Below are 21925 nucleotides of genomic sequence, written 5' to 3'. Positions count from 1 at the left end.
AAGGCCTTCGCGATCGGCATCCGTGACCGCCTGATATTAATGAAAGACGGTCACGCGACAATATATATACATACATACACACACATATATATATATATATATATATATATATATGTTCAAAACACCCCTCGTCACAAGTGTGCCGCACTGACCGGGTCCTCAGTCGAGGTCCTCAGCATCATCCCGTTTCGGCCCTTCAACCTCGATACGGTCAGCTAAGGTGGGCCAGCAGGGGCACATACACCTCCAGATGCAGCAAGAACACCTGGATGTGTACATACCTCCACCCCCAGCCAGTGCGAACGCAGACTACAACAAAATTGCCTCCACTTCCAGAATCCACAGCACCAAACAAGTAAACATGGTGGAACACTCAAACACCCACCTTTATACCCTTCACCACTCACCAACAAAACACACCAGATCATTCACACACTCACACACACACACACACACACACACACACACACACACACACACACACACACACACACACACACACACACACACACACACACACACACACACACACACACACACACCAACCACCTACCCTTACAACATACACCACTCAACATACAAAAACACACACACTCATGTAAAAATCCATTCATGCAAAAACACACACCCTCACCCACTCACTAACTCACATCCACAAAATAAGAAATAATAATCGTAAAAAAAAAAACACACACAACCAACCAACCACCTACCCTTACCAACATGCACCACTCATGCAAAAAAAAAAAGATGCAAAACCATTCATGCAAAACCACACCTACTCATGACACTCCTGCAACACACACACCCACTCCTGCAACACAAACACACACCCATTCCTGCAACACAAACACACACCCACTCCTGCAACACAAACACACACCCACTCCTGCAACACACACACACACACACACACACACACACACACACACACACACACACACACACACACACACACACACACACACACACACACACACACACACACACACACACACACACTCCTGCAAAAACAGATCCTAGCAACTACAGACCAATCAGCCTTCTCCCAATTTATCAGCAAAGTCATGGAATCCATCATTGCTTCAGATATGAAATCCTTCCTCTTCTCCAATGGCTTGATCTCTGACCATCAATTTGGTTTCAGACCTGGTCACTCTACTCTGGACATGCTGCTTCTGCTTTCTCAACAATGGATGGAGGTCCTCAACGCCAAACAGGAAATTAGAGCTGTCTCCCTTGACATATCACATGCCTTCGATACGGTCTGGCACCCCGCTCTGCTCACCAAACTCTCCTCCTTTGGTATCCATGGAAATCTCCACGCATGGCTGGCGGACTTCCTCTCTAGTCGCAGTCAACGTGTGGCCCTGAATGGGTTTCTCTCATCTCCTCTTCCTGTTCAGGCTGGAGTTCCCCAAGGCAGTGTTCTGGGCCCTGTGCTTTTTCTGGTCTCCATCAATGATCTCTCTGACTCGCTTGAAAATCCTCTCTATCTCTTTGCTGACGACTCTACTCTCTGTCGCTCCATTCCTCATCCCTCAGATCGGCAGTCTGCAGCCTCCTCACTCTCTGCAGACCTGGACAAAATCACAGACTGGGCAAACAAGTGGAACATGTCTTTCAATCCTGACAAATCTCACACTCTTACGATGTCTCTCCGAAAAGACCGACTGGACAACCCTCCCATCCACTTTCTGAATAATCCTCTCCAAGAAGTTCTGTCACTCAAGCTTTTGGGTCTCACTATCTGCCATGATATTTCCTGGGAAAACCACATTTCAAATCTGGCCTCCAAAGCCAGTCGCCGACTGGGCATCCTCCGTCGTGTGAAGTCCTTCTTTGGCACACCTGAGCTCCTCAGCACATACAAGGCTTTCATCCACAGCTCTATGGAATACTGCTCTCCCCTCTGGTCTGGTGCTCCTGCCTCACACCTAGCTCGTCTTCACGCTGTTAAAACCAAAGCGTTCAGAATCAATGGAATCTCCCACGATGAAGGGACTAACTCCAAGGGCCTTTCACTCACTCACCACAGGCAGGTTGGTGGTCTTTCCGTCTTCTACCGACTCCTCTCTGGGCTTGCCCCCCCCCAGCTCTCTCTGGGCTTGCCCCCCGAGCTCTCTCTGGGCTCTGTCTCCCAAATATTCCTGCAGGTCGCACAAGATCTGCCTGCAACCCTCTTATGGTTAAACTGCCAAAATCAAGACTCTCTGCTCACCTTCACTCCTTCATTCCTCTTTTTCCCTGCCTCTGGAACAAACTCCCTCACTCTCTTCAATCCCACTCCTCCCTCCAGGTCTTTAAAACGGCTGTTCACCACCATCTCTTATCTTCCCCAATCCAAAACCTTGATCTTTTCTACCCCCGCTAATTTCACCCCAAATCCACTTTTTTGAGGTGACTTTTGTCTTCTTTCCTGGACGTCCTTGGTGTCCTTGCGTTTTATACCTATCCTGCCTCCCCCCAGGCCCTCTGCCTCCCACACATCTCCCGATGTCCCTGCCCTCAAATGTTGTGTTTGTGTGCTTCCTCCCCTTCTCTCCCCATCTTGTCGACCGCTCCCATTTTTATATACTTTGTTTACTTGTTTGTTTGATAAATGTTAGCTCTTTCACGAGCCTCGACTCTGTATACAAAAAAAAAAAAAAAAAAAAAGCCTTTTAAAAAAACACTGAAAACACGTCCTGGCGAGGGTCTCCAATCTCCGATTGCTCTTTCATGTTGAGGTTGTAGTTCAGACCTCTGCTAATTTTGAGGACCCCCTCCTGGGAGATCACTGATCTCCTGGGAGCCCCTTTGATCCAAAATCGAAAAAAACTAAGACCGAGCAATATTGCAGACCATCGGGTATAAGGGATGTATCGGGAAGCAATCGGTTGGTAAATAAGGGTCAAGCGGGGATCCAAAGTTTCAGGGGATAACCCCTGAAATAAAGCAGCTGCCCCTATCTCATACAAGCGCAGTGTTACTCGAACTTTGTCATCCAAAGCGTGGACAGTTTCATCCTTAAAAATGCTACCATCAACGAAATTAGAAGTGTATGTGACAATCTAATACAAATTGGACATGAGAAAGGAATGCCACCAGGACTTGCTGAACAAAAGAAAAAAGAAAAAATAAGAAGAGGATAAATGTGGCTTCTGTGTCCTACCATAATACCCAGTACTTCACTCCCCATACCCTCTTTGCTTCCTTCACTCCCCACACCCTCGTTGCTTCATTTATTCCCTGCTCCCTCATTGCTTCCTTCACTCCCCGCTCCCTCATTGCTTCCTTCACTCCCTGCTCCCTCGTTGCTTCCTTCATGTCCCACATCCTCCTTGCTTCCCCTGCACACACCCTCCACCTCTTCCCCTGTGTCTCGCCTCCTCCCCCCCTCTTCGCAATCCTCGTCCCTGAACCTCGTTCCGGTGGTGGAATTGCACTTTATGTCACATGCTCCATTTCCCATTGTATGTGTCCTACCCTTCACCCTCTTAACCCCTTGGGGTACATTTGGCTAGGATTTCCCCTCGCAACCACATCCAGTTTGTCTGTGTGCAGTACTGTCCTCCAAACAGGGATGACTACTTACATCTCCCTCTCTGTCAACATGGACCATCTTATAGCAAGCCACCCATCCTCACACGTGGTGATGTCAAATGTCACCATGCCAATTGGCTGGGTGTTGGTTGCTACCTTTTCAACCAGCTATGGCATAGCAGAAAAAGACCTCTTGACTCCGTGGACCACACCCAATCAGTGAACTTACCAAACACGATTTCTCCGAATGGCACATCTCTCTTCTTGACATGGAAATGACAAATTTTCCTACAAATGTCTGCTGTTCCTCTTCTGCTCCAATCGGTTCATCTGATCATGTGCTTGTGAGAGTCAACATCTCTCCAGCTATTCTCAGCTGTTAGGAAACTGGCAGTAAGCTCCAGCAGATTAGCAGGCACTGCAAGCAGCCATCTCTCTTCAGGACTGGTCTCCTAAGTCTACTGCCCCTGATATTAATTCAGCCTGGGAGTTCTTCCCCAGAAACCTGTTCTCTTGTGCACAGATTCATCCCATCTTGTCTTCAGTTATCCTACCCTTCTTTCTGCTCATGGTACACTGAATCCTGTGGTGAGGCAGTTGCCCCCACGCACCCCCTCACACACATAGAAATTACGCAGGGTCAGGTCATGGACACACAAGAAAAATCTCCCTTCCCCTACCCACGGAAGAATGTGGAAGGCTTACTTTTGATCTCCACCTGTATGGCTGGACCAATCCACACCATATTTTGCATATTTGCTCAAGAAACATCAGCAAGTTGATCTGTCTGTCACTGAAGCTCCTGCCAAACGAGCCCCAACAATCACACCTCCTTCAAAGTCACTGAGGCCTCCTCTTGCAGCCATGCTAGTCATAATTCTAAGAAACCAGGCCTGTCTAGCATTTTTATGCATGACATAAACATGCTGGGATGTTATTTGCTTAACACATGGGCCACACTTGTGTGGAATCCGTCGTTTTCAATATACGTCGTGTCCCTCATTTACCCAGGTGTTTCCCTTTTTTGTCCATAACCTGTATAGCTCCTGTATAGCCCTCCAATACATTCAGAACTCCGCTGCCCGTCTACTCACCCATTCCCGGACCCGTGACCACATCACCCCCGTCCTTTACAAGCTTCACTGGCTCCCCATCCCCCAGAGAATCCAGTACAAAATCCTCCTCTTGACCTACAAAGCCCTCCATAACCTGGCCCCATCCTACCTGACTGACCTCCTCTCCAAACACACTCCCACCCGCAACCTCCGCTCTGCTGGTACCAACCTTCTGACCCCCCCCCCCCCGCCCCCCCATGCAGACCAAATTCAGATCCTGGGGGGACAGGGCCTTCTCCATCGCTGCTCCCACCCTCTGGAACTCACTACCTCACACCATCAGAGGACTCCTCCTCACTCACCACATTCAAAACATCACTCAAGACCCACCTGTTCAACACTGCATTCAACATTTAACCCACAGCATTTAACCTCTGACTATCCCTTCTCCTTCTCCTTCCTTTTGCTTTGATTATTTACCTGTTGATTTTTGTCTTTTTGCACTTGTTTTTTTGTACTCTGTCAAAGCGTCTTTGGGCTTCTTGAAAAGCACTATATAAAATAAATGTATTATTATTATTATTATTATTATTATTATTATTATTATTATAACGAACAGAAAAGGGATATCGAGAACAAGCAACACATTTTCAGTGATGTCGTGTGACAGCATCTTCAACCATAAAGAACTGATCAACAGCATCGGATTGCTTTTCTCTCGTCTATAAAGAGCAAAACAATCTCTTGTCTTTATCAAAGGACAGTACAAGTCTAAAAAGCCATTGAAAACAAATAAATGATCAATCATGAAACCTTTCTTAAAACAAACCTAGTCCTCCCTAAGGAGGTCAAAATTATTCAATTCAAAAAAAAATGCCTGGTGTTGGCTTAGCGGTTAGGGTACCGGCTTGGGATCCTAGGATCCTGGGTTCGAATCCCGGTCGATCGCTGAATTAACGCCAGGGGGGTTGACTCAGCCTGTCATCCTTCCGAGGTTGGCAAATTGATTACCAGCTTGCTGGGATGAATGATCCCGGTGTGTACCCCGGTTTAGAATAGGTACACCGTATCCCTGCGCATCGTAAGAGGCGACTAAGGGTTGGCGTCAGGAAGGGCATCCGGCCATAAAAACATTGCCTCAAACAGGGAACCATGATTGTCATGGGACCCGCAAGGCTAACCCCCGCTCTAGCGGGGAAAATGGCTTTAAAAACGATCATTCATACTCAGAAAGACGATTATTGAGAACCTTACCAAAACAGCTTAACTTTACAATGCCGATTCCTCAATTACACAACTACATGCCCTTCAGTGTGACTTTTGCTGGCAAGGAGAAACTGTGGGGAAAAAAAAACATCCATGCAAATTAGAGTGAGTCAAGTTGCAACAGTGAAGGTTTTCTGATCCACCTTTACTTTCGACGTTGTGAAAGAAATTGCATGCAAATAAGTATCTGAACAATGTCGATTTGCATGTAATCTTGGGACAGCGCTTATGTGTGGAATGGTTTTCTCCCATGCAAAGCTCGGCATGAATACTTTCCCAGAGAGGAATAAAGTTTGCATTGCATCACAAATAGCAGGGTAGAATCTTCAGTAGTGGGCAAAAATAAATAAATAAATAAATAAATGAGGAAATAAATGAATAAATAAATGACTAAATAAATGAATGAATAAATACATGACTAAATGAATAAATGAATGAATAAATAAATAATAAATTAATAAAGAAATGACTAAATAAATAAATGACAATAAATGAATAAATGAATGAATTAATAAATCAATAAATAACATATCAAGCCTCTTAGAAAATGGTGTGTTCCTCTTGAACTTACCATTTTATTTATTGGAAATAAATAATTCTGCAAGTATGTGGATTATTAGACTCGATGAAGAAGAATATATATATATATATTATGTATGTTAAACATTTATTGGTGGTTTTGTTTTCGTTTTTTTTTCCTCCGACGGCTGTCAATGAGTCTCCCTTCAGCACAGTCTATAGCCATTCCCTCCATTTCAAAATGAGGCATCCATTAAAATTGGCCGGCAATGGGGAATTCCCATGCATGTTACCGTGGGCAATTGCAAGCATCTTCAATTGCTCACCTAAGGAAGATAAAATGAGGATGTACGTGATTTCTTTCCATTAGATTTACGAAGTTCACCTTGCGAGTTGAAAAATACCAGCCTTTCAAATACGACAACGTGCACTTTGGAACCCAGAATCCAAACAGAAACTTTGTCGCCAGGGGGAGCCATTGATAATGTTTTTAATATCATGTCACCGGTCAACGGAGAATTATGCTCTTTGTAAACACTCTATTGAAAACATCACATGTCCCAAGTGATGAGTTTGGAACATTCTGCATGTGCAATGCCACAACCATCAGTGGTATTGTGCAAGCAATCCAGATCGTATAAATACACACGTTTGTTTGTAGAGGTCATGAAAAGCATAACCATTTCCCAACAATCGCCAAACATTTGAGATGCAACACGAAAAACGAACAACAAATAAGAATGGTCTGCCACAGTGAAACCGACAGAACATGAACCCGGAAAAGTTCATAGCCAGCGGATTCTTTGGCACAACCAAAACCACGACTGAAAAGGATGGCTTTGCTTCTGATAAGCTCTCGATTTTGGGAGCAAGAGTCCATTCTTCCAAATCAGAAATTGACATTTTGCCGAAGCGCCGACAATGATTGCACCGAAGCTGCAATACCTATTTGCAATTAATAAACAGGTGGATAATGTATTTTTTTTGTGTTTGTTTGCGCTTTAAGTACAGTAAGCCTTGCATATTCGCGAAGGTTACGTTCCTGGAAAACTTCGCGAATACAGACAACTTGGTTTAATGAGAAAAAGGAGGTTAGGTTCCTGGGTCAGTAAAAAATTTTTAAAGGTTAGGTCAAATGGTAAATTTTGATGGTAAATTTGGTAAATGGTAAATTTGACCGATGACCGAATTTGACCGAAATAGTAAATCCAATGAAAAAGGGGTTCGGCCAAATAGTAGATGTTTAAGGGAAATGACAAAAATTAATTAATTAAAGCATACACAACAGTATTTTTTTATAAATTACATTTTATGATGATGACAATGATGATGTGATGATGATGGTGGTGGTATTTCAGGGGTAGTTAGAAGGGTGATTCCTTGGGAGGATCGTCCAATGCCTAACACATTCATTATTTCCACTCAAACTCATCACTTTCTCCCACCTCTTTCCAGCAGACTCACCATCCCCACTCATCTTATGCTTATAGGCCGTGATCAAGGGCAATGAGCAAGTGAAAAATAGCACAAAAACACGATAGCGAGTCTAGAGGCGCACTGAGATGTTTGTGGTTCGGGAACTGCTGTGAGAAGGAAAGACAGGTCGGATGACCGGGGTGGCGTGACCACGCTGCGCAGACAAAGCAAATACAGTACTGTGCAGTATAAACATCTGAGCACCTCGGTGGGTGGGAGGTGATGCGAGGTTTTAGTGATGGGTGCTCGCAAACTCGAGAATACTGAGAGCCGATGGGTCCAAATTAGGAATTGGTAAGTATATTGACCAACTTGCAAATACTAGAAACTCACGGAAAGAGAACTCGTGAGTACAGGGGGCTCACTGCACTCACAAGTCAGCCAATTAGTGATCGAATGAAGAAAAATAATGAGCTCGGAGTGGGCAAGCAAATAGGCAGCACTGCCAGAGATCCTAAAAGATGGCAAGCCAATTGAAACAGAGCAAAGGAAGCAGCGTACTTACATAACAGTGGTTGGATTCCTCAGCATGCACGCCTTGGGTCCAAAATGGATGTCTGGAGAAGGTCCATGAAGAGATCGCCGACTATATGAAGAATACATGGGAGTGTGGGGTGAGGGGGGCAATGGAGGGTGCTGGTAAGAAAGTGCAGGCCGCATCTATATGCTATCATGATGCTCTGTTGTAAGCAGAAGTGCGACACATCATTACACATTAAATGAATGTAAATTTAGTAAACCTCTGATATTACAAACATCATATCATATCCAGGGTTTTTTTAAATGTCATTCACCACATTGCTAAATACGAATAAGTTTAATTTGGCAAATATTTTTACCTCTGCCACCGAAGGTGGATGGAGGTTATGTTTTCACCCCTGCCTGTCTGTCTGTTTGTCTGTGAACAAGATATATCAAAAGGTTGTGGATGGATTCGGACGAAATTTGGCGGAGGGGTTGCGTATGTGACAAGGAAGACTTGATTCAATTTTGGTGAAGATTCAAATCCAGATCCACATCAGATTCTTTTTTAAGTGATTTTTCACCATTGAGTGATAGGGATAAAACTGATATCGCACGATATCTCAAAAAGGTTTGGACGGATTTGGACGAAACTTGGTGGACAGGTTGGGTGAGTGACAAGGAAGAATCGATTCGATTTTTGTGAACATCTGAATATGGATTCGGATTTTTTTTTTTTTTTTTTTTTGTATACAACATCGAGGCTCGTGAAAGAACTAACATTAATCACACAAAAAGTCAAACCGACACATAAAACACAAAAATAAGGGGAGCGGTAGACAAGATGGGGAGAGAGGGGGAAGGACACAAACACAACATTTGAGAGCAGGGACACCAGGAGATCTGTGGGAGGGAGAGGGCTTGGGGGGAGGGGGGAGGAGGCATGGGAAGGGGGGGGTGGGAGGGTGTAAAACATATGAACACTGCAAGGACTTCCAGGAAAGAAGTTGGAATTTCAAAAAAAGTGTATCTGGGGTGAATTCGCGGGGGTAGAAAAGATCAAGGTTTTGGATGGGGGAAGATAAGAGATGGTGGTGAACAGCTGTTTTAAAGACCTGGAGGGAGGAGTGGGATTGAAGGGAGTGGGGGAGTTTGTTCCAGAGGCGGGAGAAAAGAGGAATGAAAGAGTGAAGGTGAGCAGAGAGCCTAGATTTTGGATGAGAGGATTATTTAATTTTCAAGTGATTCTTCACCATTGAGAAATCGGGTATGAATGAATGAATGATCGTTTTAAGGCCATTTTCCCCGCCAGAGCGGGGGTTGGCCTTGCGGGCCCCATGACAACCATGTTTGAGGCAATGTTTTTATGGCCGGATGCCCTTCCTGACACCAACCCTTGGTCGCCTCTTACGATGCGCAGGGATACGGTGTACCTATTCTAAACCGGGGTACACACCATGATCATTCATCCCAGCAAGCTGGTACTCAATTTGCCGACCTCGGAAGGATGACAGGCTGAGTCAACCCCCTTGGCGTTAATTCAGCGATCGACCGGGATCCGAACCCAGGATCCTCGGATCCTAAGCCGGCACCCTAACCGCTAAGCCAACACCAGGGATGTCATTGAGAAATCGGGTGAAAAGCGATATATAACATGATATTTTTTTAAAGTGTGGATGAGTTATGACTAAACTAGGTGAATGAGTTGTTTATGTGACAAGAACAAGCCGATTATATTTTGGATGAGGTCTCAATCCAGATCCGGCCTATCAGTGGGATACAAAACATAAACTGTTCAGCCTGGCGGAGGTGTGCACTCTACCGAGTACCGTTCTAGTTTAATATGCACACACCCACACCGTTTTCAGGAAACGATGTCGAGTAAAGACATTTCAAACACCATTATCTTTTGGGGATGAATGTTTTACAACTAACAGCTTTTTGTTTGGCGAAGGAAAACTCGAATGTTGCTACACGTTTTCAGACCAAATAGGCCAAATCGCAAATGTTGTTTTTTTGTCCATCTTAAACCCTGCCAATTTTGTTACCAAATTCCCCCTGATGTGCCTTCAGAAAACCCTTAAACTCGGCCTGGTGAGACGACATTTAAAAAAAAAGGAAAACGCACCGAGACATGTGCTCAGCTCACAGTGCTGAAAGACAACGTCGGCAAGTTGTATTGGACTCGTGGGTAATGAAGTCACCAACATGTGCCGCAGAGGTGCAATTACTCAGATGGCATCCATCACAAAGTTTTTGAGCAGCTTAATCGTTACATCAACGAAGACGTTGATCGCACGTACTCACAGTGCGATCGAGGCAACGCAAGCATATTATGCAAGATAAGTACCGATTACAAAAATGAGAGCTTCTGTAATTTTGTTGTAATGTTATGCTCTGACAAATTTGAACAGTTGTTAATGTATTTATTGGTGTTATGGGACTTAGAATTTAGTATGTGCACGACCATTATTGTTGTGTCATAAAATAATTTAATATTTATGATGTTAGTTAAGTAAAAGGTGGCGATATGTGAACTAGGTTGATAAGCGCAGTAAAAACTGACGATGCTATGATTAATAAAACTATGCAAATAAGAGTGAATTTGACATGGTTAATGCAATGCATTCTGGGAAAGACATTGAGGTTCCATCCGTCATCTCAGCTTCCAGATGCTGTTTGCATGACTATTTTTCAATATATATTTTTAATTAGTCAAAAGTATTTGCTTAGTACGTTTAAATACATTAGTTGACATTGGACCAGTGACCAGTGAGAGAGACAAATGAAGAGATAGAGAGAAAGAGACAGAAAATGAGAGAAAAACAGAGCGAGAGAGAGCGAGAGCGAGAGCGAGAGAGAGAGAGAGAGAGAGATATAGAGATAGAGATAGAGATAGAGATAGAGATAGAGCGAGAGCGAGAGCGAGAGCGAGAGAGAGAGAGAGAGAGAGAGAGAGAGAGAGAGAGAGAGAGAGAAAGGGAAAGTCCAAGGTTCGTGAGGGCAGCAGCAGCTCATTGAGCAGGACGTACTGTAAACTCAATGAGCCACACAGCCTCACTGAGAGTCTTACTCAGACTGTCTCAACCCTAAAAACACACCAACCCCATGGTTGTTCCAGACACAAATCCCTAATTCACCTCCGCAACCAATGAGGCATCTACATTGACCCTCCCCAAAAATCATGGGATGCCCCACGCCTGGCGACAACCTTGTGACCCAGTCAGTGGCATGGAAGCCGAGTAGTGCAGCCAATCACAAGTCGCCTGCCTCATTGCCAATCGGGAGGCCGTGGTAGAGGGCCAGAGCTTCATCCTCTTACACAGGACATAAAGAGCGGTGGACAGGCGTGGACAATGAAGTGTCGATGTATCTCTCATCCAGCCCAAACCGGTTTGACATGGGAGACACGTGGCAAGGCATCCTCAACCTTGCCAGGTAACAAAAGCTTACAACATCATCTCCCAGCACACAAACAAAGACGATTTATCACTATCCACATGTGCTTAATACAAGTTTCAAAAGTCCTATCATCTACAATCTACACAAATACAACCACGATTCTAAAACTTCATTTTAATAACTGAAACTTTCCCCCTTCCTCCCTCTCTCCCCCCTCACTCCCACCACACCAACGCCCACCCTCTGCCCCTCGACCGACACCCATGCAAAAATGCAACAATGCAGTGCCTTCAGAATGTATTCACACCCCTTGACTTTTCCACATTTTGTGGTGTTACAGCCTGAATTAAAAATTGATTAAATCGAGATGTTTCGTCTGATCTACACATAGTAACCCCATAATGTCAAAGAGAATTTTTTTTGGGGAATTTTTTTACAAACTACAGACTTAGCATTTAATATGGAATATTTTTTTCCTGGGGGTGAACTTACTTTTCAAGATGTCTTAGAACCAAAAGTTCATTGGAATTATGTTGAAATTATTCTAGATTTTGTTAATGTGACCTTTAAAAGAAACAAAAACCACATTTGACATTTCGAAACAAATAAATTGATCCTTGAAAGTGATGGAAACTGATATCGAACTCAATTCATGGACAGTACTGTTAAATTTCTGTACGTTTTCCAGAAGTATCTCTTTATTTTGCACATTAGCCAAATTTTTTTTAACAAAAACAAAAGTTAAATTACGACTGGCATTACGGACAGTAAAATTACAGTTCAGTACTTCGTATAACCCCCACGAGCATTCAGGAGAGCACGTACACGTTGAGGCATGCTGTTCACGAGATTTGCCAAGGTTTGGACAGGAATCGCTTGCCATGCAGTGATAATAGCCTGCTGCAATTCACGAACAGAGGTCGGCTGCTGGTCCAAGTGGTCGATTTGACACGTTAATTCTGCCCACAAGTTCTCTATCAGATTCATATCCGGGGACATGGCAGGCCACTCCATATGCTCTACACCACGGTCAGCAAGAAAGTGTTGGATCATGCGAGCACGATGAGGCCGTGCATTGTCATCTTGGAAGACAAAGTTTCCTCGACAGGTTGCACGAGCAAATGGAAGCAATGTTTCTTCCAGAATGGCCCTGTACTTGAACTGGTTCAGGTTTCCATTCAGAACAACCAGGTCAGTTTTTCCCCCTGCATGAAAAGCAGCCCAAACGGTCACCCCACCACCTCCAGCCTGGACTCTTGGCACTATACAATCTCTGTTGGAGGCTTCATGCACTTGTCTGCCATCCTCGCCCAAATCTGTTGCTGTCAGCAGCCCAAATCTGCACTCGGACGAGGCCATCTTGACGACAGACCAGAAATCTAGACTCATCACTGAAGATCACGTGATTCCAGTGTCCTGGCTGCCATTGACGGTGCTCTCTGGCCCACTGCAATCGGCGCTGGCGGTGTTGTCTGGTCAGGCGTGGCTTTCTCATGGGACGCCTGGCACGATAGCCTGCTTGAACCAGTCATTGGTTGAATAGCCTTCTGGATACAGGCACATTTGTCAGTTGCTGCCACTCAGCCCCAAGCCGATTAGCTGACTTTGTACGGCCATTGCGGACTAACCGGTGCAGCTGGCGGTCATCCCTCCTTCTGGTTCTGCGGGGACATCCTGGCCTCGGTATTGGAGTAGGGACACCCCTCTGAGCATTTCATTTCAGGATCTTTGACACCTGACCTTGACTGATGCCATACTGCCGAGCAATAGCACGCTGTTTCATGCCGTAATTTCGTAAAGCCACCACTCCATGACAAACAGCATTGTCGAGTTGACGGACCATCTCCAGAGGAAGCAGCAATAACTTTTGGAGACGTGCAGCAGTTGTTTTCCACTAATACAGAACGCAACAACCCTTGTATACCTGACTGTGAAGCCAATCATCAAATGCACCTGTCCGTACATTTTGCCACGCCACCTGTGATATAATCCTGTTGTTGACTTCTTGCTGCGACAGACAATCAGTGACATGGTTCTTTTAACAAATAAATCACCAAAGTGTAAAAGAAACTCACCAGATTGATATACTGAGTTAAGAAAGTAAACCCAAGTCAAGAAGAAAAAAAATTCCATATTAAATGCCAAGTCTGTAATTAAAAATGAAAAGGTCAAATGTCTTGTCCTTTTACAACAAGCCCTTTGATATGACACTCCAAATTGAGCTCAGGTGCATCCAATTTCCTTTGACCATCCTTTGGCCAAAAAGAAATCCTTGAGATGTCTCCACAACTGGATTTGAGTCCACCTGTGGCCAATTCGATTGATTAGACATGATTTAGAAGGAAACACACCTTTATATACAAGGTCCCACAGTTGAATGTACATGTAAGAGCAGAAACTCTACCATGAAAGCCAAGGAACTGTCCGCAGAACTCCAATATAAAATTGTGAGGAGGCATAGATGTGGAGAAGGATATAAAACAATTTCTCGTGTTGAAATTCCCCAAGAGCAAAGTGAGCCCCATCATTAGGAAATGTAAAGATTATGGAACTATCCAGACTCTTCCTATAGCAGGCCATCCCACCAAACTGGGCAATCAGGCAAGAAGGACCTTGGTCAGGCAGGTGACCAAGAACCCAGTGACCACTCTGACAGAACTACAGAGTGCCTTGACTGAGATGGGAGAACCTGCTGGAAGGACAATAGTCTGTGCAGGACTTCACAAATCTAAGCTTTATGGGAGATTGGACAGACGGAAGATATTTCTGAATTTTATTTTTAATTACATTGTAAAAAATTTATATTATGTGTAGATCAGTGACAAAATATCTCAATTTAGTCCATTTTAAACACAAGAAAATGTGAAAAAAGTCAAGGGGTGTGAATACTTTCTGAACGCTCTGTACATTCATTGTTTACTGAGGTTTGCCATTTATAACTTGCAAGTTCATACATTAAGTATTACACCCTATAGTAAATAAACAAATAAATAAATAAAAAATCCTTGTAACACTTTGTTTCCCAAGAATTCTGTTCAACAAACAGGATTACCCAAGTGTCACGTTCTTTTCTAAGGTTAGAGATCTTCAATTGCTGAATAAATATCTTGTGACGTGATAATACATAAATAAAGAAGATTTCCGATTACAAAGTTCTCCACAAGTTTTAAGAACATCCCAACTGGGAGAGGATAAGGAAAGTGATGGATCTTGGAGGGTGTGAGTGGTACGTGAAGTCGAGACATCGTATGTTCATGGGAAGGGGTTGGAGTACCCGGTGGGGTGTACAAGTGGTTTATGTGCTGTAAGCACGGCTTTGGCAGGGTGGGGCTTCATGTTTAAAAAAAAAAAAACCACCTTTAGAGGCCATTTTCCCCGCAAAGCGGGGATTGGCCTTTTTCGGGGACCGTGGTTGTTGGTGTTTGTTGGTCCCCTTTTTGAAGCAATGTTTTATGGCCGGATGCCCTTCCTGCCGCCAACCCTTTTTGTCGCCTTTTTACGACAAACAGGGAATTACCAGTGAACTGGTACTCAATTAGCCGACCTCGGAAGGATGACAGGCTGAGTCAACCCCCCTGGCGTTAATTCAGCGATCGACCGGGATTCGAACCCAGGATCCTAAGCTGGCACCCTAGCCGCTAGCCCAACACCAGGCTTCATGTTGATGCCACAAATCCATTACACAAGCTTGTGTCAACCGGTCTTCCTCACAAACCCCCACACCACTTCAATTTCTTTAACGCCACAATTATTGCCACATGTTTGTGCTGTTGGCCGGGGGACGTTTTTGGCTCAAGTCTTTCACGAATCAGCTGGCCAAGGTTGACGCTCGATTAAATAGTTAGGGAAGGGATTTGGAATTTGGCCAGCTGCAATCAGCCTGAGGAGACGTTGCAGATGGGGACAGCAAGTACATGCCCCAGCATCTGCCACCAGAAACCTTACCCTCCATAATTCCCCTAATTTTTATTATCCTTTCTTCCTGAAAGTGCTTTAGCAAATCCTGTCAACCCAGCCCTATCCTCGATGCGATAGGATCCGTGTTCTGTGTGTACCAAGTCAGGCTTCAATTCCCGACCTTGACCTGCATCTGAGAATAGACATTTTTGTTAGTTATTCATTACTACGAGACCATGTTTTCTTTCCTTTTCTTTGCTTTAACAGGCATTCTCCAATCGATAGCCTCCTTTTCTGCCATTAGAACAGTAGGACTAACCCATTAACATCGGGGGAGCAAAAGCTCGGCTCAAAGCAGCCAAACACCACTCGGTTATCCAGGGCCATGCCCCATATGCACAGGACCTGGAAGCTGCCGCATCACTTCTTGCGGGGTCAGGGGGAAAAGCAGGTTTTGGACGGGGTCAGGGGGAAAGCAGGTTTTGGACGGGGTCAGGGGGAAAGCACGTTTTGGACGGGGTCAGGGAGAAAGCACGTTTTGGACGGGGTCAGGGGGAAAGCAGGTTTTGGACGGGGTCATGGGGAAAGCAGGTTTTGGAAGGGGTCAGGGGGAAAGCATGTTTTGGACGGGGTCAGGGGGAAAGCAGGTTTTGGCCGGGGTCAGGGGGAAAGCAGGTTTTGGAAGGGGTCAGGGGGAAAGCAGGTTTTGGAAGGGGTCAGGGGGAAAGCAGGTTTTGGACGGGGTCAGGGGGAAAGCAGGTTTTGGACGGGGTCAGGGGGAAAGCAGGTTTTGGAAGGGGTCAGGGGGAAAGCAGGTTTTGGAAGGGGTCAGGGGGAACGCAGGTTTTGGACGGGGTCAGGGGGAAAGCAGGTTTTGGACGGGGTCAGGGGGAAAGCAGGTTTTGGACGGGATCATGGGGAAAGCAGGTTTTGGACGGGGTCATGGGGAAAGCAGGTTTTGGAAGGGGTCAGGGGGAAAGCAGGTTTTGGACGGGGTCATGGGGAAAGCAGGTTTTGGACGGGGTCATGGGGAAAGCAGGTTTTGGACAGGGTCATGGGGAAAGCAGGTTTTGGACGGGGTCATGAGGAAAGCAGGTTTTGGACGGGGTCAGGGGGGCAGCAGGTTTTGGAAGGGGTCAGGGGAAAAGGTTTTGGACGGGGTCAGGGGGAAAGCAGGTTTTGGAAGGGGTCAGGGGGAAAGCAGGTTTTGGAAGGGGTTGTGGGAAAGCATGTTTTGGATGGGGTCAGGGGGAAAGCAGGTTTTGGAAGGGGTTGTGGGAAAGTAGGTTTTGGAAAGGGTCAGGGGGAAAGCAGGTTTTGGAACATGTCATGGGGAAAGCAGGTTTTGGAAGGGGTCAGGGGGAAAGCAGGTTTTGGAAAGGGTCCAGGATAAAGCAGGTTTTGGAAGGGGACAGGGGGAAAGCAGGTTTTGGAAGGGGTCAGGGGGAAAGCAGGTTTTGGAAGGGGTCAGGGGGAAAGCAGGTTTTGGACGGGGTCAGGGGGAAAGCAGGTTTTGGACGGGGTCAGGGGGAAAGCAGGTTTTGGAAGGGGTCAGGGGGAAAGCAGGTTTTGGAAGGGGTCAGGGGGAACGCAGGTTTTGGACGGGGTCAGGGGGAAAGCAGGTTTTGGACGGGGTCAGGGGGAAAGCAGGTTTTGGATGGGGTCAGGGGGAAAGCAGGTTTTGGACGGGATCATGGGGAAAGCAGGTTTTGGACGGGGTCATGGGGAAAGCAGGTTTTGGAAGGGGTCAGGGGGAAAGCAGGTTTTGGACGGGGTCATGGGGAAAGCAGGTTTTGGACGGGGTCATGGGGAAAGCAGGTTTTGGACAGGGTCATGGGGAAAGCAGGTTTTGGACGGGGTCATGGGGAAAGCAGGTTTTGGACGGGGTCAGGGGGGCAGCAGGTTTTGGAAGGGGTCAGGGGAAAAGGTTTTGGACGGGGTCAGGGGGAAAGCAGGTTTTGGAAGGGGTCAGGGGGAAAGCAGGTTTTGGAAGGGGTTGTGGGAAAGCATGTTTTGGATGGGGTCAGGGGGAAAGCAGGTTTTGGAAGGGGTTGTGGGAAAGTAGGTTTTGGAAAGGGTCCAGGATAAAGCAGGTTTTGGAAGGGGTCAGGGGGAAAGCAGGTTTTGGAAGGGGTCAGGGGGAAAGCAGGTTTTGGAAGGGGTCAGGGGGAACGCAGGTTTTGGAAGGGGTCATGGGGAAAGCAGGTTTTGGAAAGGGTCCAGGATAAAGCAGGTTTTGGAAAGGGTCAGGGGGAAAGCAGGTTTTGGAAGGGGTCAGGGGGAAAGCAGGTTTTGGACGGGGTCATGGGGAAAGCAGGTTTTGGACAGGGTCATGGGGAAAGCAGGTTTTGGACGGGGTCATGGGGAAAGCAGGTTTTGGACGGGGTCAGGGGGGTTAGCAGGTTTTGGAAGGGGTCAGGGGAAAAGGTTTTGGACGGGGTCAGGGGAAAGCAGGTTTTGGAAGGGGTCAGGGGGAAAGCAGGTTTTGGAAGGGGTTGTGGGAAAGCATGTTTTGGATGGGGTCAGGGGGAAAGCAGGTTTTGGAAGGGGTCAGGGGGAAAGCAGGTTTTGGAAGGGGTTGTGGGAAAGCATGTTTTGGATGGGGTCAGGGGGAAAGCAGGTTTTGGAAGGGGTCAGGAGAAAGCAGGTTTTGGAAGGGGTCAGGGGGAAAGCAGGTTTTGGAAGGGGTCAGGGGGAAAGCAGGTTTTGGAAGGGGTCAGGGGGAAAGCAGGTTTTGGAAAGGGTCCAGGATAAAGCAGGTTTTGGAAGGGGTCAGGGGGAAAGCAGGTTTTGGAAAGGGTCCAGGATAAAGCAGGTTTTGGAAAGGGTCAGGGGGAAAGCAGGTTTTGGAAAGGGTCAGGGGGAAAGCAGGTTTTGGAAAGGGTCAGGGGGAAAGCAGGTTTTGGAAAGGGTCAGGGGGAAAGCAGGTTTTGGAAAGGGTCAGGGGGAAAGCAGGTTTTGGAACATGTCATGGGGAAAGCAAGTTTTGGATGGGGTCAGGGGGAAAGCAGGTTTTGGAAAGGGTCCAGGATAAAGCAGGTTTTGGAAAGGGTCAGGGGGAAAGCAGGTTTTGGAAGGGGTCAGGGGGAAAGCAGGTTTTGGAAAGGGTCAGGGGGAAAGCAGGTTTTGGAAAGGGTCAGGGGGAAAGCAGGTTTTGGAACATGTCATGGGGAAAGCAGGTTTTGGAAGGGGTCAGGGGGAAAGCAGGTTTTGGAACATGTCATGGGGAAAGCAGGTTTTGGAAAGGGTCCAGGATAAAGCAGGTTTTGGAAAGGGTCAGGGGGAAAGCAGGTTTTGGAACATGTCATGGGGAAAGCAGGTTTTGGAAGGGGTCAGGGGAAAAGCAGGTTTTGGAACATGTCATGGGGAAAGCAGGTTTTGGAAGGGGTCAGGGGGAAAGCAGGTTTTGGAAAGGGTCCAGGATAAAGCAGGTTTTGGAAGGGGTCAGGGGGAAAGCAGGTTTTGGAAAGGGTCCAGGATAAAGCAGGTTTTGGAAAGGGTCAGGGGGAAAGCAGGTTTTGGAACATGTCATGGGGAAAGCAGGTTTTGGACGGGGTCAGGGGGAAAGCAGGTTTTGTACGGGGTCAGGGGGAAAGCAGGTTTTGGACGGGGTCAGGGGGAAAGCAGGTTTTGGACGGGGTCAGGGGGAAACCAGGTTTTGGACGGGGTCAGGGGGAAAGCAGGTTTTGGACGGGGTCAGGGGGAAAGCAGGTTTTGGACGGGGTCAGGGGGAAAGCAGGTTTTGGACGGGGTCAGGGGGAAAGCAGGTTTTCGACGGGGTCAGGGGGAAAGCAGGTTTTCGATGGGGTCAGGGGGAAAGCAGGTTTTGGAAGGGGTCAGGGGGAAACCAGGTTTTGAAGGGGTTGTGGGAAAGCAGGTTTTGGAAAGGGTCAGGGGGAAAGCAGGTTTTGGAAAGGGTCCAGGATAAAGCAGGTTTTGGAAAGGGTCAGGGGGAAAGCAGGTTTTGGAACATGTCATGGGGAAAGCAGGTTTTGGAAGGGGTCAGGGGGAAAGCAGGTTTTGGAAAGGGTCCAGGATAAAGCAGGTTTTGGAAGGGGTCAGGGGGAAAGCAGGTTTTGGAAAGGGTCCAGGATAAAGCAGATTTTGGAAAGGGTCAGGGGGAAAGCAGGTTTTGGAAAGGGTCAGGGGGAAAGCAGGTTTTGGAACATGTCATGGGGAAAGCAGGTTTTGGATGGGGTCAGGGGGAAAGCAGGTTTTGGAAAGGGTCCAGGATAAAGCAGGTTTTGGAAAGGGTCAGGGGGAAAGCAGGTTTTGGAAAGGGTCAGGGGGAAAGCAGGTTTTGGAAAGGGTCCAGGATGAAGCAGGTTTTGGAAAGGGTCAGGGGGAAAGCAGGTTTTGGAAAGGGTCAGGGAGAAAGCAGGTTTTGGAACATGTCATGGGGAAAGCAGGTTTTGGAAAGGGTCAGGGGGAAAGCAGGTTTTGGAAAGGGTCAGGGGGAAAGCAGGTTTTGGAAAGGGTCCAGGATAAAGCAGGTTTTGGAAAGGGTCAGGGGGAAAGCAGGTTTTGGAACATGTCATGGGGAAAGCAGGTTTTGGAAGGGGTCAGGGGGAAGGCATGTTTTGGAAAGGGTCCAGGATAAAGCAGGTTTTGGAACATGTCATGGGGAAAGCAGGTTTTGGAACATGTCATGGGGAAAGCAGGTTTTGGAAAGGGTCAGGGGGAAAGCAGGTTTTGGAACATGTCATGGGGAAAGCAGGTTTTGGAACATGTCATGGGGAAAGCAGGTTTTGGAAAGGGTCAGGGGGAAAGCAGGTTTTGGAACATGTCATGGGGAAAGCAGGTTTTGGACGGGGTCAGGGGGAAAGCAGGTTTTGTACGGGGTCAGGGGGGAAAGCAGGTTTTGGACGGGGTCAGGGGGAAAGCAGGTTTTGTACGGGGTCAGGGGGGAAAGCAGGTTTTGGAAAGGGTCAGGGGGAAAGCAGGTTTTGGAACATGTCATGGGGAAAGCAGGTTTTGGAAAGGGTCAGGGGGAAAGCAGGTTTTGGAACATGTCATGGGGAAAGCAGGTTTTGGAAAGGGTCAGGGGGAAAGCAGGTTTTGGAACATGTCATGGGGAAAGCAGGTTTTGGACGGGGTCAGGGGGAAAGCAGGTTTTGTACGGGGTCAGGGGGGAAAGCAGGTTTTGGACGGGGTCAGGGGGAAAGCAGGTTTTGGACGGGGTCAGGGGGAAAGCAGGTTTTGGACGGGGTCAGGGGGAAAGCAGGTTTTGGAAGGGGTCAGGGTGAAACCAGGTTTTGAAGGGGTTGGGGGAAAGCATGTTCTGGAAATGGTCCAGGATAAAGCAGGTTTTGGAACATGTCATGGGGAAAGCAGGTTTTGGACGGGGTCATGGGGAAAGCAGGTTTTGGAACATGTCATGGGGAAAGCAGGTTTTGGAACATGTCATGGGGAAAGCAGGTTTTGTACGGGGTCAGGGGGAAAGCAGGTTTTGGACGGGGTCAGGGGGAAAGCAGGTTTTGGACGGGGTCAGGGGGAAAGCAGGTTTTGGACGGGGTCAGGGGGAAAGCAGGTTTTGGAACATGTCATGGGGAGAGCAGGTTTTGGATGGGGTTAATATCGTTCGGGCCTTTGCACGTTTCACAAAACACAGGCTCGTCGCGGGGTAAGTTCTGTGGTTTCGAGCACATGGAGATCGGACACGGTGTCATCGCAAAGCACAACAAACAGGTGATGAACAAGCCAGCGATCTCACCTGTAAGAAAGGCTACTCCCGCGCTCCCGGCCGTGACCCGACATTGATCGCACGGCGTCCCAGGGCGAACCCGGTAGACTTCCCACTAACACGGCCTCGTTGCGCGTCCGGTTCCTTTCCACCTTCGTGCAGCTCCGGCTCTGGGAAGCACCGGGACCGCGGCCGCCACTCGCCTCAACGTCGTCGTTACAACCGTTATCTCCACCATCGTCTTCTTCCATGAACGACGAAATGAATAAACACAGCCGATTTAAATCGGACTGAACTTTCACCGCCCGATTCTTGAACAGCACCAACAACACCCTCCCCACTACAGAAACTCCCCTAGCGGTCAGAATTTCCTAATTACGAGGAAACACCAGGAAGAAAAACCCACAGGAGGCGGTGATTGGTTTCCCCCTCCGCGTCAGAGCTAATGACGTCTGCAAATGGTTCACGATGCAATGCATTCTGGGAAAGACCTTGAGGTTACATACTTACATCCGTCACCTTGGCTTTCCAGATGCTGTTTGCATGACTTCTTTTTTTAAATGTATTTTTCAGTTGAATTAATATTAATTTTTTTTTTCTTTCAAAAAGTATTTGCTTCGTACGTTTAAATACAGCAGTG

At 46.9% G+C, this 21925-nt stretch overlaps 1 protein-coding gene across 2 annotated transcripts in view; it reads right to left on the bottom strand.

The window, feature by feature from the left end:
- NADK (NAD kinase) overlaps positions 1-21723 on the bottom strand; it is a 120452-nt gene extending 98729 nt beyond the window's left edge. The window contains exons 1-2 of one of the 2 annotated variants that reach the window (XM_068100175.2): positions 21316-21723; positions 8347-8427 (exon numbers count right to left, since the gene is read on the bottom strand). In XM_068100175.2, the coding sequence (XP_067956276.2) occupies positions 8347-8427; positions 21316-21536 (302 nt within the window). In that variant the 5' untranslated portion in view covers positions 21537-21723. The remainder of the gene's footprint in view (positions 1-8346; positions 8428-21315) is intronic. The other variant, XM_068100176.2, reaches the window with a different exon arrangement.
- Positions 21724-21925: the final 202 nt, after the last annotated feature.

Source organism: Myxine glutinosa, chromosome 6 (genome assembly GCF_964187855.1).
Source record: "Myxine glutinosa chromosome 6, kmMyxGlut1.1, whole genome shotgun sequence".
Classification (NCBI taxonomy): Eukaryota; Metazoa; Chordata; class Myxini; order Myxiniformes; family Myxinidae; genus Myxine; species Myxine glutinosa.
This window is presented reverse-complemented; position numbering and strand designations above follow the sequence as displayed.